The following is a 16,171-nucleotide window of genomic DNA, read 5'->3' as shown; positions in this document are numbered from 1 at the left end:
ATTTTCTTACGTATTGAGTTCTTTTCGAGCAGTGTAAGACGAGGACTATTTACCAGTGATATTAGTGTAACTGTTCATGCAAAGATAATCCAATAACTGACACTGTGCAACATTGGGCTTCAGCAGTAAATTGTATAGGAGTTCGTTTCACAACATATTTGATACTTTGCAGGTACCAGGGGCACTTTGCATATTTCACATTTGCCACTGTGGGTCTTACAGAGTTGATTAATGTGTGTAAAAAAAAAAAAATTGAAGTTTTAAAGTGCATGTGTGTTTGACTATATTTGCTGACATTAATTTGCAGGCGGTACGTGCTGCCCAGGATGAAGAGCTGCGACTGAAGGATGTTGAGGTGAACGAGCTGAAGTCTGTCCGCATGGATCTCGAGAAGGAGCTGAGAGATGTTCGCACTCTAGCTGACAGGGTGTGTATATTGTACTGTGGCTGACACGGTGTGTATATTGTACTGTGGCTGACAGGGTGTGTATATTGTACTGTGGCTGACAGGGTGTGTATATTGTGCTCTAGCTGACAGGGTGTGTATATTGTACTCTGGCTGACAGGGTGTGTATATTGTACTGTGGCTGACACGGTGTGTATATTGTACTGTGGCTGACAGGGTGTGTATATTGTGCTCTAGCTGACAGGGTGTGTATATTGTACTGTGGCTGACAGGGTGTGTATATTGTACTGTGGCTGACAGGGTGTGTATATTGTACTGTGGCTGACAGGGTGTGTATATTGTACTGTGGCTGACAGGGTGTGTATATTGTACTGTGGCTGACAGGGTGTGTATATTGTGCTCTAGCTGACAGGGTGTGTATATTGTACTCTGGCTGACAGGGTGTGTATATTGTACTGTGGCTGACACGGTGTGTATATTGTACTGTGGCTGACAGGGTGTGTATATTGTACTCTAGCTGACAGGTGTGTATATTGTACTCTAGCTGACAGGGTATGTATATTGTGCTCTAGCTGACAGGGTGTGTATATTGCGCTCTAGCTGACAGGGTGTGTATATTGCACTCTAGCTGACAGGGTGTGTATATTGCACTCTGGCTGACAGGGTGTGTATATTGCACTCTAGCTGACAGGGTGTGTATATTGCACTCTGGCTGACAGGGTGTGTATATTGCGCTCTAGCTGACAGGGTGTGTATATTGCGCTCTAGCTGACAGGGTGTGTATATTGCGCTCTAGCTGACAGGGTGTGTATATTGCACTCTGGCTGACAGGGTGTGTATATTGCGCTCTAGCTGACAGGGTGTGTATATTGCGCTCTGGCTGACAGGGGTGTGTATATTGCGCTCTGGCTGACAGGGGTGTGTATATTATGCTCTAGCTGTCAGGGTGTGTATATTGCACTCTAGCTGTCAGGGTGTGTATATTGCACTCTAGCTGACAGGGTGTGTATATTGTGCTCTAGCTGACAGGGTGTGTATATTGTACTCTAGCTGACAGGGTGTGTATATTGTACTCTAGCTGACAGGGTGTGTATATTGTACTCTAGCTGACAGGGTGTGTATATTGTACTCTAGCTGACAGGGTGTGTATATGGTACTCTAGCTGACAGGGTGTGTATATGGTACTCTAGCTGACAGGGTGTGTATATGGTACTCTAGCTGACAGGGTGTGTATATATGTATGGTACTCTAGCTGACAGGGTGTGTATATGGTACTCTAGCTGACAGGGTGTGTATATGGTACTCTAGCTGACAGGGTGTGTATATTGTACTCTAGCTGACAGGGTGTGTATATGGTACTCTAGCTGACAGGGTGTGTATATGGTACTCTAGCTGACAGGGTGTGTATATATGTATGGTACTCTAGCTGACAGGGTGTGTATATGGTCCTCTGGCTGACAGGGTGTGTATATATGTATGGTCCTCTAGCTGACAGGGTGTGTATATGGTACTCTAGCTGACAGGGTGTGTATATGGTACTCTAGCTGACAGGGTGTGTATATTGTACTCTAGCTGACAGGGTGTGTATATGGTACTCTAGCTGACAGGGTGTGTATATGGTACTCTAGCTGACAGGGTGTGTATATATGTATGGTACTCTAGCTGACAGGGTGTGTATATGGTCCTCTGGCTGACAGGGTGTGTATATATGTATGGTCCTCTAGCTGACAGGGTGTGTATATGGTACTCTAGCTGACAGGGTGTGTATATGGTACTCTAGCTGACAGGGTGTGTATATTGTACTCTAGCTGACAGGGTGTGTATATTGTACTCTAGCTGACAGGGTGTGTATATGGTACTCTAGCTGACAGGGTGTGTATATGGTACTCTAGCTGACAGGGTGTGTATATTGTACTCTGACTGACAGGGTGTGTATATGGTACTCTAGCTGACAGGGTGTGTATATGGTACTCTAGCTGACAGGGTGTGTATATTGTACTCTAGCTGACAGGGTGTGTATATTGTACTCTAGCTGACAGGGTGTGTATATGGTACTCTAGCTGACAGGGTGTGTATATGGTACTCTAGCTGACAGGGTGTGTATATATGTATGGTACTCTAGCTGACAGGGTGTGTATATTAATAGCTTTAGCCAGATTATGACAAATATTTTTAAAAGTCACTAGCCACAGGGCTAGTGGGTCAGCTAGAGTACCATATACTAGCCCACCAAGATAAAGCACTAGCCCAAATTCCTGATCAATTATAGTTGGATTTTTATATAATTTTTGTAACATAACACATTTTCAAGTATAACAGTAAAATAAAACAAACACTTAAATCATGTTGTAACTTTCAGTTTTTTGTCGTGTTGTACGTTTGGTTTTTTGTCAAGTGTGATCCATTGTCATTGTTCCGTTTTCGCTTTTGCTCTCCCCCGGGGACAAAATAATTGAGCAAACTCATGGTTGATATCTAAAACCACTATCAAAATAATTAAATTTAAATGAGGGTACGACAGTGTGACACACGGTAACAGATGGTTCAGTGTATTCGGTAGTGGGTTATACATTTAGGGCCCTACTATTTATGTCGCCAGGAACGGTGATGCCAATTGCTCAAATACAGGGCATTATCCCGTGTCAGACTGATTATCAAAAGAATATAACGGCGACATCTAATCCGTTGTTAATTAATGAACAAAAAAAGGTATCATATTGTATTGGCAGCTGTGAGTGTGACGCATTATCCAGACCGCTACACGTAATAGGCCAAACAGCTATTGCATGTGCGGTTACCATTAAAGTAAATTGTTTTCCTGATTGCCGATAACCACATGTCAGCGAAGTGTTAAATTAGAAAACAATAGGTAAATAAAACAAACTGAAATTCAAAGCATGACTGGGGTTTACTTGATTGAGATTAACCTGTAGTCACGATTGGTGATTTCCAAGTTCTTGGCCTAAAACATGTGCGAGATTAACTACCACGTGACGTGTCCAACCAATCAAAACACGCATGTCATTAGACTTAATTCCTGTGCCAGAAACTTGAAAGGGAAAATAAACATTGCATGCTGTAACTGTGGTGATGTAGAGATAGCATGTTACTGCAGTTTGCAGACCTAGTTCAAGTGGATTATTATTATATACTGATTGCGTTGTTGATATTATTCGATGACAAACATCACAATCAAATTTATTAAACGATTTTTCAGCCGAGAGAAAAAAACAAAACAAAAAAACAAACACGATCGAGCGATAAGGAGGGAGGTGGAAACCACTAGCCCGCCCGCAGGGCTAGTGGTTTCCACCTCCCTCCTTATCGCTCGATCTCGTTTCTCACTAGCCCGAACTTAAAAACCACTAGCCACGGGCGTTGGGCTAGCGGATTTGTCGAACTCTGCTTTAGCTTTAAATGTTGAGTGTGTGTAACAATAAATTGACAACTAGTGATACACTGAGGTGCTGTGGACAGCTATTGGATTGGTTCATACACATGATGGAAACTCAATACAGTAGTGACACCGAACAGTATTCACTAGAATCTTCAAATTGAAATAAATGCATCTTCAAATTAAAGTATTGGGGTCACTTCAATAATATTCTCATATTTCTTTTAATACCACTTTGTGCAGATGGAAAATGAGCTGCATTCTCTGCGGGAGAGGTTGGCTGATGTCTCATCTGATAAACACCAGCTGGAGGACAGACTTTCAGCAGTAGAGGCAGCCCATTTACTGGCTCAGGATCAAGCCAATCAGCTGCAGGTACATGTATTATGATTTATTTCCTTAGAATACTAACTGCTAGCTAACTGCAAGGAATTGCATGTGGCACTACTTGGTGATGCCACGACAAGAAGCGGTCAGGCCCTTTATAAGGGCCCTATGGGCAACCTAGGGAGATACCACAGCATCGTAGAGGTCTAAAATTAACGAGCTACTCTCGATTTATTAATATCAAAACCTATATTAGCAAGGCCATTTACCTTTCGACCGACTGTTCAAAATTGTGCCAAATTCCCTCAATCAAAATTGCGCACCCTTTTCTCTTTGGCATTTAACTGCTCCATTCAAATTCCATAGCACCACCACCACCCCCACCCGCCTGCTACCAACTTGATCGGGCTGCTGGTGCTCCCTTGCACCTGCCAGTGCAGGCGGTCCCTCCTCTCCCCTTCCCCCACCTTTCCTGTCATGGACGGAGAAGCCGGCCAAGGCCGGCTCTTGTGCCCACGACAGGCGTGCACTACAACAGCTTGTTCTGAATGTGCACGTAAAACCGTATGACCTGACCTGACCTGTGGCACCGATGCCTGTTTCATTTCCACTAGAGAGTTATTCTTCTTTACAGTACAAGTAGCAGATGTATTCAACTTTCAGTTTGATACTGGGTGTTGTTATGCATGATCTTTTGATGAATAACGTTGTGTCTGCTCAATGCCATTCTGTACAGTAAAGTTGGGTAAAGTGATTGATATTCGCACATGGTTGTGAGTTAGACCTTTGTTTCAATGCTAAATGATTGCAATCTTTTTTATTTAATACCAGAGTCTAATCTGAAATGAGTCCTAGTTTAGGAGTTAGCACAAATGGTCGGTTAGAAAAATGCCTGTGGTACCAGCTGTAAGGGGGCTAGAAACACAATCCTGGTGTTGAATGAAAGGTCTAATCCTCCTCTAAATATTTGTACTTATTATTGTTAATGTGGAGTAAATTTGCATAAATTATGATGTCACAAACATGTGTTCTTTTAAAAAAAGGTCGTTATTGTTAGGTATTTACCATTATAATGACATTTGTACATCTGACAAATCTTATAAAGGACACTTCAAATTATGATTACAATTTGTATTATTTTGTTTGTGTAGATGGAGTTGAAAGAACTGAGCACAATAAAAGCAGATCTTGCAGGACAGTGTGCCGAGGCTAATGGCAAAATACACGTAAGTTCTTGCCATGTTGAATCAAAACATTTTTCTCCTCATAAAACTGCATAACTACCTCAACAAAACTTTAAAGCATGTTTAGAATTGTGAGCAATTACGGCGGCTAGGTTAACTGTTGAAATGCTATGTTTTCTATGTTTTACCAGAAGTAATGTCTTACCATGCATATAATACAGGATCCAAGACACATGAGATCAATTAGTGTCATTATGTTTCACAAAGAAAATACTTTCAGATTTAGTTTTATTTATCAGAACAAAATGCACACTGAAATGTGTTTTACCTCATATTAAGCAAAAATGATGCATTTAAAATGAGGATGAAAATATTATATCTAATGACATTTAAAAACAATAATTTATAACTGAATATAGTTTTATATACTCAAATATACATACTCGCATTTATGATTCTGTTGTCGGACAGACGTACAGGGTTTCAGTTGGTCTCGTCCTCTTTGGAACATTACTAATTATATTATCATTGCTCTGAATTAGCACATTCCTCATGGAACGAGCTTTCAGGGAGTGATTAATGCCAGTGCTGTTTTTGTAAGTCTTCTGAGCATTAAATTTTGGACATAAACTAAACATCAGTGGTAATTAATTTTAACACAGGATGTAAATCAGTTAAGTTTATGTATATTTCTGATACTAGGAATAAAAATGTTTTTAAAAATAAAATATAATACAAAAAAATTATGATTTAATTAATAAAAGATGTGGTACTGATTCAACTGAACATTTATGTAGTTTTTCCTTGTTCATTTATTATTATTTAAAAAACTAAAAAAACGGGCCCCTTGTCTTGGAATAAGTTCACTTCAGAAAACTTCATTGCCTACCAGGTAAATAGATATTTGTATTCTCAAGTTCAAGAAACCAACTGTCAACATGTGATGGAATGTCGTTTTGATCAATCTCATACAGGCTTTTTCATTTCCCCACCTTGCACTTGTGGAATGGAAGACAAAATTAAATTGGGGTTTTCATATCTGAATTAAAAATATATGCAATGTTCTCTTGAAGGATTTCCGTCAAATGGTGCTAGAACTTCAACACAGAGAGAAAGCTGCTAAAGAAGAGAGCGATATTTATAAAAGACAGCTTCTTGAGGTGTGTAACTCAACTTGTTTGTTTTTTTGTATAGAATTGTTTGTTTGTTAAATATTTATCTTAAAGTTTTTTTTTTAATTTAGTAATTTCAGTAATCTCACATTTCATTAAAAACAATTGCTTTGTGTTGTGTTGTGGCTCAATCCAAGGGCTAACAAATACAATGTGGTCTGTTTAGTTTAAATTAACTTTATTTTTCTCAGACATCCAATCAAACGACAGAAATTGTGTGCAGAAAAATGTGGAACCTAAATCTTAATTATAATTATTATGCTTATTTGGCACTGTAAATGTACAATGTATTAACTACTAGGCCACATTTTGTTACAGGAGCGGAATAATCACCAAAAATTACTGGAAAGTATGAAGATAGAGCTGAATGAAGCCAAGGTTTGTTGATTTGACAAGACATGTCTTTATGCCATTAAAGCTGCAGATTCACCTCCCATTTTATACAGTTTTACTGTAATCAACTGATAGGTTTTTATTTATGACCAACTGCCGTAATATGAAATAAATATAAGTTGTTACACTAAGCACCACATGAGGTATCTATTTATACACATCTGTTTATCTCATACGGTATTATAATTAATAAATCTATGTGAGCTACACGTAGAACATAACATTTGCACATGTATTTTGGTAGTATAACCATTAATAAATCCATTCAATGGACAAGTGCGTGAAGAGTAATGTCCCTTGCCGAATTAGACTCTATACAGGCCATATACAACTCAGGGGGCATGATCAACAGTTGTCATGAGTGTTGTGAGTAGCTTCGTAGGAGCTGTGAATCTCTAGCGACTTAAATACATATTTCGTATCGGATGGTAAAATGGCTGTGAAAAATGTTTTACTAAAGTTTCCATTGGAATGGTTTAAGACCAAAAGCAGTGAAACATTAACTTGGGTGAAGTCTCTGGAGCTGCCTGTCATGGGTTTTAACAACGGAAATTAAAAGATTCATAGAATAAAATTAACATAAGTGGAATGTGTTTGCTACTTTTTAACAATTAGAATTATAGTTTCAGTGATGTTTAATTCTCCATATGTATCAGTATTTAAAATTTAATAAAATATGCCTCCCCTTCCCACTGAAAAAACAACAAAACCCCTACCTCACATAGACCTTTATCACAGCTCTATTTTCCCCTTATCATTTCATTAAAAAAGACAGTTGTACAACTACTAATCAACGTTGCATGTCTATTCACAAATTATTATTTATTTATTTATTTATTTATTTACTTATTTATTTATGTTATTTACTATTTTATTTATCTTATTTTATTTATTTATTTTATTATATTTCTTTCTTTCTTTCTTTTATTTACTTATCACTTATATTAGTCACATACAACTTCATTTGAAATATCTGGTATTTATGAAGGTTAAAATTAGTTTTTTTATTTACATGTATTGTTTTATTTATTATTCAATTTATTATAATTATTTTGGGACTTTTTCTTTATTTACACTTCACCCTCATTTGTATTAGTCATATACAACTTGATATGAAATATCTGGTATTTATGAAGTTTTAAAAATAGTATTTATTTATTAGGCCCTATTTGTTCTTTTTCATTCACCATTTTAATTATTTCGACTTAAATTCTGACTTGGCCTGTTTACTTTTGTTGGTTGTCTGTTATCCGAGTCTTCCAACATTCATACAAAGTACCTTATGACTGCATCTAATAAACCCTCATGAGTTCATAATAATGTAATCGTTTATAAATAAAACTTACATGTTTCTGAGGCTAAATAATCTTGCTTCGAATATAAATAGCTGTATATGCAATACAATTACATTTCTGACCATTCTCAGGTCGGTAGCAACCGAGAAGCAGCTGAAGGGGGGTGGCGACTGTAACCCCACTTTTATAAACCTGGTTTAAAATATGGCTTTTGCCCCCCACCAACTAGATTGCCCTTCCACTACAGATTGTGCGCCCCCTAACTTCAGATATCATTTCTACGGGCCTGATTCTAATGTTTTATGATACTGTAGCTCAAATTTCATATGTATCATTTAATTTTATTCCAAATACCGAACAAAATTTTAAATAACTTGGTGAAATGAAATCCTGACAAGAATCCTGAATATATTTATCTGTATAATGCTTTATAAATATTTAAACCATGTTAAATACAATAAATATCTGCATTCATACACGCACGCACACATTAATATTATTTCAGCCCATATTCAATATTTATTGTGTACGGATCCGAACCGATGGTTTCTCGGATGTTAACAACAAAATATTTTTTATTTTGTGATAAGCAATAATTTACAAAGGTCTCCAATAAGTCTTTGTTGGATGTCAACAGAATTTTCGGGTTCCCTACTGATAGAATAATTAATCATGGAGATACTCACATTCCTATTGGGTGGCCTCCCATTGTCTATCCGCGCCAATTTGTACACAGTGCTATTTTTTGGCGAGATCTTACGTGAATTCACGGTTAGCGTCCACTAGTTGCTACGTGACACGGACATGCGCAGTGGAATGTGAAAGAGGTCTATTAAGGTGTATAGATATGACTTTTGGAAATGTTTTTGAAAACATTTTTTTTTTTTTTTTTGCCTTGTATATTGACATTAGCACATGTCAGTAATAGTTAAATTAACCAGACATGGGATCTGACTCAGTTGGTAGTGTGCTTACCTGAGATGCTTTGATCAGAGGATTGAATCCTTTCGGTGGACCCATTGTCTGATTGGCTCTCTTTTCTGTCCCAACCAATGCCCCACAACTGTGCTGCTTGTTTTTTGTGATATATTCTGTCCTGTCTGAGGAAATGTGAATATAAATGATCTCTTGCTAATAGAAAAATGTAGTGGGAGTGGGATTCCTCTGAAGAATTACCAAATGTTTAACATCCAGTAGTCAATGATTAATTAATCAATGTGCTCTAGTGGTGTCATTCTACAAAACAAAACTTTTAAATTAACTTTTTTTTTTACTGATTATGAAATATAAAATAAAATATAAAATAAATTAATATGAAATATAAAATAAATTAATATGTTTTTATTACAGTTTTATTTGTATAATTTTTTCTTGTTGGTTACTTATTATGATTTTTATGTTTATGATCAAACCTTAAGCAACAGTCAAATAGTGTATTGAAAAGTAGCTTCTTAAGACAAATGACAACATAATACAGGTCATGGTTACTAAATTAGATGATACGGCAGAATGTAAAGATAACAATTTAAGTCCAATTACTTGTAAAAAGTGGTCGTATGATGCAGTTTGCTTGTAATAGCCCACTTCATTGTAATTATCTCACATTCAGTGATATTAGCCCAGTTCATTGTAATTAGTTCAAATTCAGTGATATTAGCTTGTTTGATTTTAATTGATTCATATTATAATGTTACAGGTGAGAGAGGCTCACATGAAGCATGATTTATCAAGACGATTCAAGCGAGGTCATGTTGAAAACGAAGCATCTCTTCAAGCCTTGATGGTAAAGCTTGGCAGCATTATTAAGACATCTGTGATGTTTTAGTTTAGTTTATTTCGGCAAGTTACAAAAACTAACAATTATAGCAGTTACTAATCAAAGAATGTAAAATATACTTTTCAATATTTGTTAAATTTCATAAAACTGTTGTTCATGATTAGTTCAGTATCTGTTATTAGACAAACATGTTGAATACAGAGCTTTACATGTAGTTCATTTGGTTTGAATTCTCTTTCTGCAGATCGAAATACAAGAAGAAAAATCTGTGTCAAAAATAGCAAGAAGAAATGAAGAAAAATTGAAGAGTGAAGTTGAACGGTTACAAGCCCTCATTAAAAAGTACATTTTAATCTTTCATTCAAGTCTTTCAAGTAATAGATCATTGAACCAATATTTTTATAATTTGCAATATCCATTAACTGTGATATAATTTATCTGTGTTTTTTTTTCATCTGCATCTGCTTCATGTAGAAAAATAACTATCAGCACATGGACATATTAAAATATTTTATTTTTAAGTGTAATATACATGTATATATATATATAAAACCAGATGACAATACTGAATATGAAATTGTCTAAAAAGTATTGGGTCTGTAGTTTTAATCTTTCACACTGATTATTATATATGGATATTTGCCACATTTAGTGAAAATTGTAGGCCCATAGGTAAATGTTTGTAAGAATAGCGACAGATTCAAAATTGTAAGCCAAAACCCCCACACATATTAAGTTTTAAACCCATACCAACTAAAATAACATTTTATAAAAAGCATATTTAGTGCAAAAATATTTTATTGGTATATATATATTTATAGAAATCTTCAAAACTATGTAATTTTATTTTTAGATATGAAGAAGACAACATCAAGCTTGTCAAAAAATTGGAAATGATGAGACAGGAATTTGAAAATCAGGTTTGTTTTATTTTAATAATTTTATGTATTATTCTTTTTCCTGAGAATTTGTTGGCTTAAGGGTCTTGACAGATGTTCTGTCAAATTTATTTCTAACCAGCTTACAAAAGCAAAAGCTGTTAATATTTCTAGTATTCTTTTTTTTTCTTATTTCAGTATTGGGACTTGAATTATAACATTAACGTAGGATTTCCACTTAACTTTAGTTTTTGTTATCAGTGGGTTTTTCATCTTATATAAATTGCTGAAACACCTTTAGTTCCAAATACCATCCTAAGTTTGCATCTCTGCTTATTAACCATAGCCGTACAGCAGGGATTCCAGTGCTTTTTATACTTGGGCCACCAAATAAATACTTTGGGCAAGCCCGATGGTAAGTGAAATAAATTTGTAAAAGTCCAACACTACAATCCTACAAAACAACTTCTTTCAATTTGCTTTCGTGTGCAGCCTTTCGCTAACACTTATTTGGCCACTGGTGATCTGTGACCCATCTGTGACATTAATTTACCTACAATCTACTGTAAACTGGATTAATATTGTGACATTTTGTGTGTGTGAATATGCACCTTAGCAATGTTCGCAATGTTTAAATTTCAGTTAGAGTTAGTTAGGAATAACCTCAAATTAATAATTACCTTCCCTTTAAAACCAAACATTTTAGAGCAGTTATTTGTATTTTTTAGGTTTACGTTTGCACAACTTATGTTTTTACTATTGTTTTGCACATGCAAATTAAAATGATTAATTCAGAAGTAAAACTCGAGTCTGTTTTTAAACAGTAATGCATTTATTAACACTTGAATTAGGACGTTTCTTGGTTTGCAGAAATCTCCAGGCTTTCTAGATGGATTGAAGCTGTCATTTAATTATGTAAATATAATTTAATGAACTTTGTGTGATATCTTTTTGTGATTTTGTTTCTTAAAAACAGTTAAGCTAGAGGATTATTTTACAACATGTGTGTTTCTGCTTTTAACCGCATGCCAGAGTGATATTTCTACAACCATTCATTTAATATTTTCTTTCAATTCCAACACTAAACATACATTTGTAGGGGGAATAAAAAACTTTAAAAATCAACATGAAAAGCTGTAAGCAAAAGCTTTAATTTGATTTTATCCTCATATTAATACTAATAATAGGCTGTATATTATTGCTTGTTCTATATAATTATGGTACCTTGGAATTCCAACATTTTCTTCCTAAGACACTATCTAGTGTTTATATACAAAGAACATGAAAGACAGGATACAAACAGTTTGTAAAAAATAGAAAAATCAAAAAGTAAATGTTATATAACCCCTGCAATTGCTCATGGCAATCGGCAGTGCTGTAGAGATTGCCGTGGAATTTTTAATTCTCCACGGAAATTTTTTGTCTTCGACTATATTCATTTTATTTTTTCAATGGCGTGGTTTTTTGCCATGGACATTTTCTTAATTGCAGGGGTTGTATAATTATTAAAAAATTAGAATTTAATTTTCACACAGTTACATGTATTTAACAAATGTGCACAACACATAATAACATTTTGTTACCACAGCAGCCACTCATAATTGGAGAAATAAAAAGTCACAAATTCTCAATGAGAAATTATCATGCATTGGTGTAATGTACAACATTATTATGGTTTTCTTTGTTCACCAAACCTTGCAAAACATTTTGGTACATACATCTTCTATTCTACTATGACAGTTCTTTTCATTAAAACATATCCAGAAACTAACTACCTGTATACATAGTTTAAATCAACTAATATCTTCAGGGCACTGAAATATTGTATATTATATTAAATAATTTAAAGTTGAATACATGTAACTATGACAGTTCTTTTCATTAAAATATCAAGCATCACATAGTTTAAATCAGCGTTTCAGGGCACATTGTAGGGTAAAATGGGTTATGGCAGGAGAATATGCATCCAGAACATTTGCCAGAGGGTAAAATTTGCAGATGTTTTTTTTTTTTTTAAAGTTAACTTTTTAACAAAATTAATTACTCTTATCATTAATGTATGATTTTCTTAACCCTAACCCTAAACTGAATCAATTTTCTTTCTGGGGGAGGCCCCCCACACCCCCTGTTGACTGTGGTTGTATGCAGTTCCATAGCGCCATACCCAAAAATTTCTTTCTGGCAGAAACACTGCAGAACATTGAACACTTGCATGACCACTATTGACTTTCAAGGAGAGACAATCCCATTGTGAGCAGTCCACAGCTTTCCATAGGGTACTTAAAAGAGAAATCTAAGAATTATTTTAGGAAAAAGTAAGGACATGCATTTTATTCTAAAAAGGGGGAAAATTTGCTGTGGTAGAAGAAATTGGCCTCTAGAGCATTGTATTTAGTACATGCAGTAGATGATGAACTCAAGGGTGTATTTTTGGTATAAATTTTGTATCATATAACATTTTAACGGTAAACTAGTATTAAAGTTAAAATTCTACCATCAATAGATAACATACTAAACTGTTTTTGTGGAAATATTATGTGACCTATTTTGCATTATTTTCTCATTTTATAATTTCCAAAAGTGAAATGGGTTTTTTTATGAATTGCCTGATTTTATTAGTTTATCCATTTATCAGCTATTATTCAACATTTTGACGTACATTTTGAGTAAAGAGCCAATAAATATACAAGTATTTAGACTATGTCTCATGGTGGTTTTTTTAGGTAGCATAATATATTAAATTCTAGAAGTAACATTTTGATGATTTTATCATGTGCTTCAATATGTTTTAAATTTCAATTTTGATCTTTCAGACTTACCTAGCAGAAGATGACATTGTTAGGTAATAAACATGTAGCTCTAATTTTCAGCATATTCAAATTTCTCTCTACTAATGTGTTTATTAGTCCCCTACCTGTCCAACTGGAGTTGATTACTGTATATGTTTCGTCTCCATCTGTTTGTCTATCACCAGGCCATCTGTTCATGTAATCTCTGACACATGTGTAATGTTTTGTGACTACTACAAAAGTATCTAACTCAGTAGGACCCAGTAAGTACTGCAGTTTCACAATATTATTTTGCTACTTCAATTTTGAACTATTATTAATGAATACTGGGCCACACTTCTTGCAAACTCATCTCATCAAAATCAGAATGATTGTGTACATAACTGTTGTGATAGTCGTTAGTGGTCAGTAACCTATAATGTGTTCCAGCACTAATAGTGGCCGATATACATGGAGAGAAAAAATGTCAGAGACATCATACTGTAACGTTGCATTTGTTATTGCATTGTCGTACTTCCAATCTCATATACACATTGATGAAAATATCTCTCAATGCAGCTTACATCTATTTAATAAACAAAACTCTTATACTAACAGACGTGGGTTAAACGTGAAGCTGAAAGTGAAAGTATTATAAACCACACAGTTATATAAACCATCCCTTCTGATTTGGAAAAAAAGGTAGTGGGTTATATACCGCAAAATATGGTACTTAGTTAAAATTTTAAGATGTTATATGTTGGTGTTCAGCATAGATGTGATGTAACGGCCTATGAAAATAGCACAAATGATTTGTTTCACAAAAGTATAGTTTTGCATAACCGTTTCTCTTTTTTTTAATGCACATTTAATTTAGGTACATAATTTCTGGTTGTATCAGGTTTCGCAAAATGAAATGACTTATCTGTCATAATGTGAAATTGTTTTTGTGAGATCCATATTTGATCTGTTTGCACATTTTCAATTTCCAGAGGCCTAAATGTACTGAGTAATGGCTGACTGGAATTATTATTGAGTAAAAGTTTACAAAAAATTACTTATATGATATTAAAGAGATTATTATTCTTGTGTGTTATGGTATTATCAATAAAATAATGTATTATTCTCACTAGAGGGCTGCATAATAGTAATGACAGATCAGTATGTTTGACACCCAATAGTCTTTGATTACATGCTTTACTCATATGTTCTTTGAAACATAGTATGCTGTATGATGCATGGTCATCTGTCTCGTATAACGCTCAGTACAGAATAGTGATGTTTTGGGCCTTATTTATCGTTTATTGGTCTAGACAGATTTTTTTTACATTTTTGGATGTAATATTGATATTAAAATATGTATGCAATTACAGAGTAAAACGTTTGGATGAGCAGCTTTATGAACTGCAAACACAGCTTAGAAATATGGAGAAACAACAATATGTAAGTACATCAACATTTGTCACAGTTTTAATGCTCTGTTCTCGTTTTCTGCTTTCCTCTTTTAACTTACAAAAATGTTCCTTCTGGTCATTGTGGACCACTAACTGAACCTTCTCATGTTAATGATCCAATACAGCTTCTCATTCTCATCCTTGTTTATTCACTTTAAAATCTTATTACACCAGTAAAAGCTCAACAAATCAAAATTAATTCCACTGGATATAATGGTAGCAGTATACATGTACCAAATACAAGTAGGATATCACTGAGTAAAATTTGAAGTTCCTAGTCCTATTAGAGGCTATATTAGATTTCACTTGAACAAGCATATCTTGAAAACTGATGAGCCAATCAAAGCAAAACCCATTTCTGCTATTGGTGATACATCTGACAATGTTTGTGCATGGTCATAAAATGTTGTTTCATTTATAGGGATCGAATTAAAAAACAAAATTGGGCACAACAAGTAGTGCCTTGAGGTTAATAACACAAATTAGGGTGCTAAAGCAAGTTGGAGGGGCATTAAGTCAAAACTGGTTGCAAGTATGTTTGGTTACTAAAAATTGAAATATACAATAAATATACTATTTATAATTTTCACAATCAAGGATGCAGGTATAGCATGGGATGTATGGTAAGGGCATGGTGGCAAACCAAGAATTGATAACTCATTCATTTTCTTTCATTAGTCTTAGAGTTTCAAGCTGTGTAACAGTGGAGCATTATTTTGTTTGTTTGAATTGATTTTCTTATTATTATTCGTGTGCCTTTTTATTGTGGACAATTTCTTGAAAACCATTGATCGGTGAGATCTGTAACATTCAGAGATGGTAGGTCATCAACTGAACAGGTGCAAGAAATAAAACAAAAAATTGGCTATCTTGAATATAAAAAGCTTTTCATAAATGTTTTCTTAAAGTTCCTAGTCATATTGGAGGTCATATTTGATTTCACTTGAACAAGCATATCTTGAAAACTGATGAGCCAATCCAAGCAAACCTTGGTTAAAATAATAAGGTATGATAGCTCATTCGAATGTGGATAACCAGTAGTCAATAGAAGAATCTTGCCAGTCGTAGGCTGTTGGGTTATCAGACCAATCTAGTGTTAAGGCGAAAATGTCATGTTATGAAT

General features: G+C 34.8%; 1 protein-coding gene across 1 annotated transcript in view; it reads left to right on the top strand.

Annotated features, from left to right (window-relative positions):
• The window catches only part of LOC121370568 (centrosomal protein of 128 kDa-like), a 94,623-nt gene that overhangs the window by 21,666 nt on the left and 56,786 nt on the right, over positions 1–16,171 (top strand). The window contains exons 12-21 of the mRNA XM_041495877.1: positions 308–427; positions 4,044–4,175; positions 5,279–5,353; positions 6,385–6,471; positions 6,802–6,861; positions 9,868–9,954; positions 10,193–10,290; positions 10,802–10,868; positions 13,640–13,668; positions 14,968–15,037. Of these exons, the coding sequence (XP_041351811.1) occupies positions 308–427; positions 4,044–4,175; positions 5,279–5,353; positions 6,385–6,471; positions 6,802–6,861; positions 9,868–9,954; positions 10,193–10,290; positions 10,802–10,868; positions 13,640–13,668; positions 14,968–15,037 (825 nt within the window). The remainder of the gene's footprint in view (positions 1–307; positions 428–4,043; positions 4,176–5,278; positions 5,354–6,384; positions 6,472–6,801; positions 6,862–9,867; positions 9,955–10,192; positions 10,291–10,801; positions 10,869–13,639; positions 13,669–14,967; positions 15,038–16,171) is intronic.

Source organism: Gigantopelta aegis, chromosome 4 (genome assembly GCF_016097555.1).
Source record: "Gigantopelta aegis isolate Gae_Host chromosome 4, Gae_host_genome, whole genome shotgun sequence".
Lineage (NCBI taxonomy): Eukaryota > Metazoa > Mollusca > Gastropoda > Neomphalida > Peltospiridae > Gigantopelta > Gigantopelta aegis.
The sequence above is the reverse complement of the archived record's forward strand: the minus strand, read 5'-3'. Positions and strand labels throughout refer to the sequence as shown.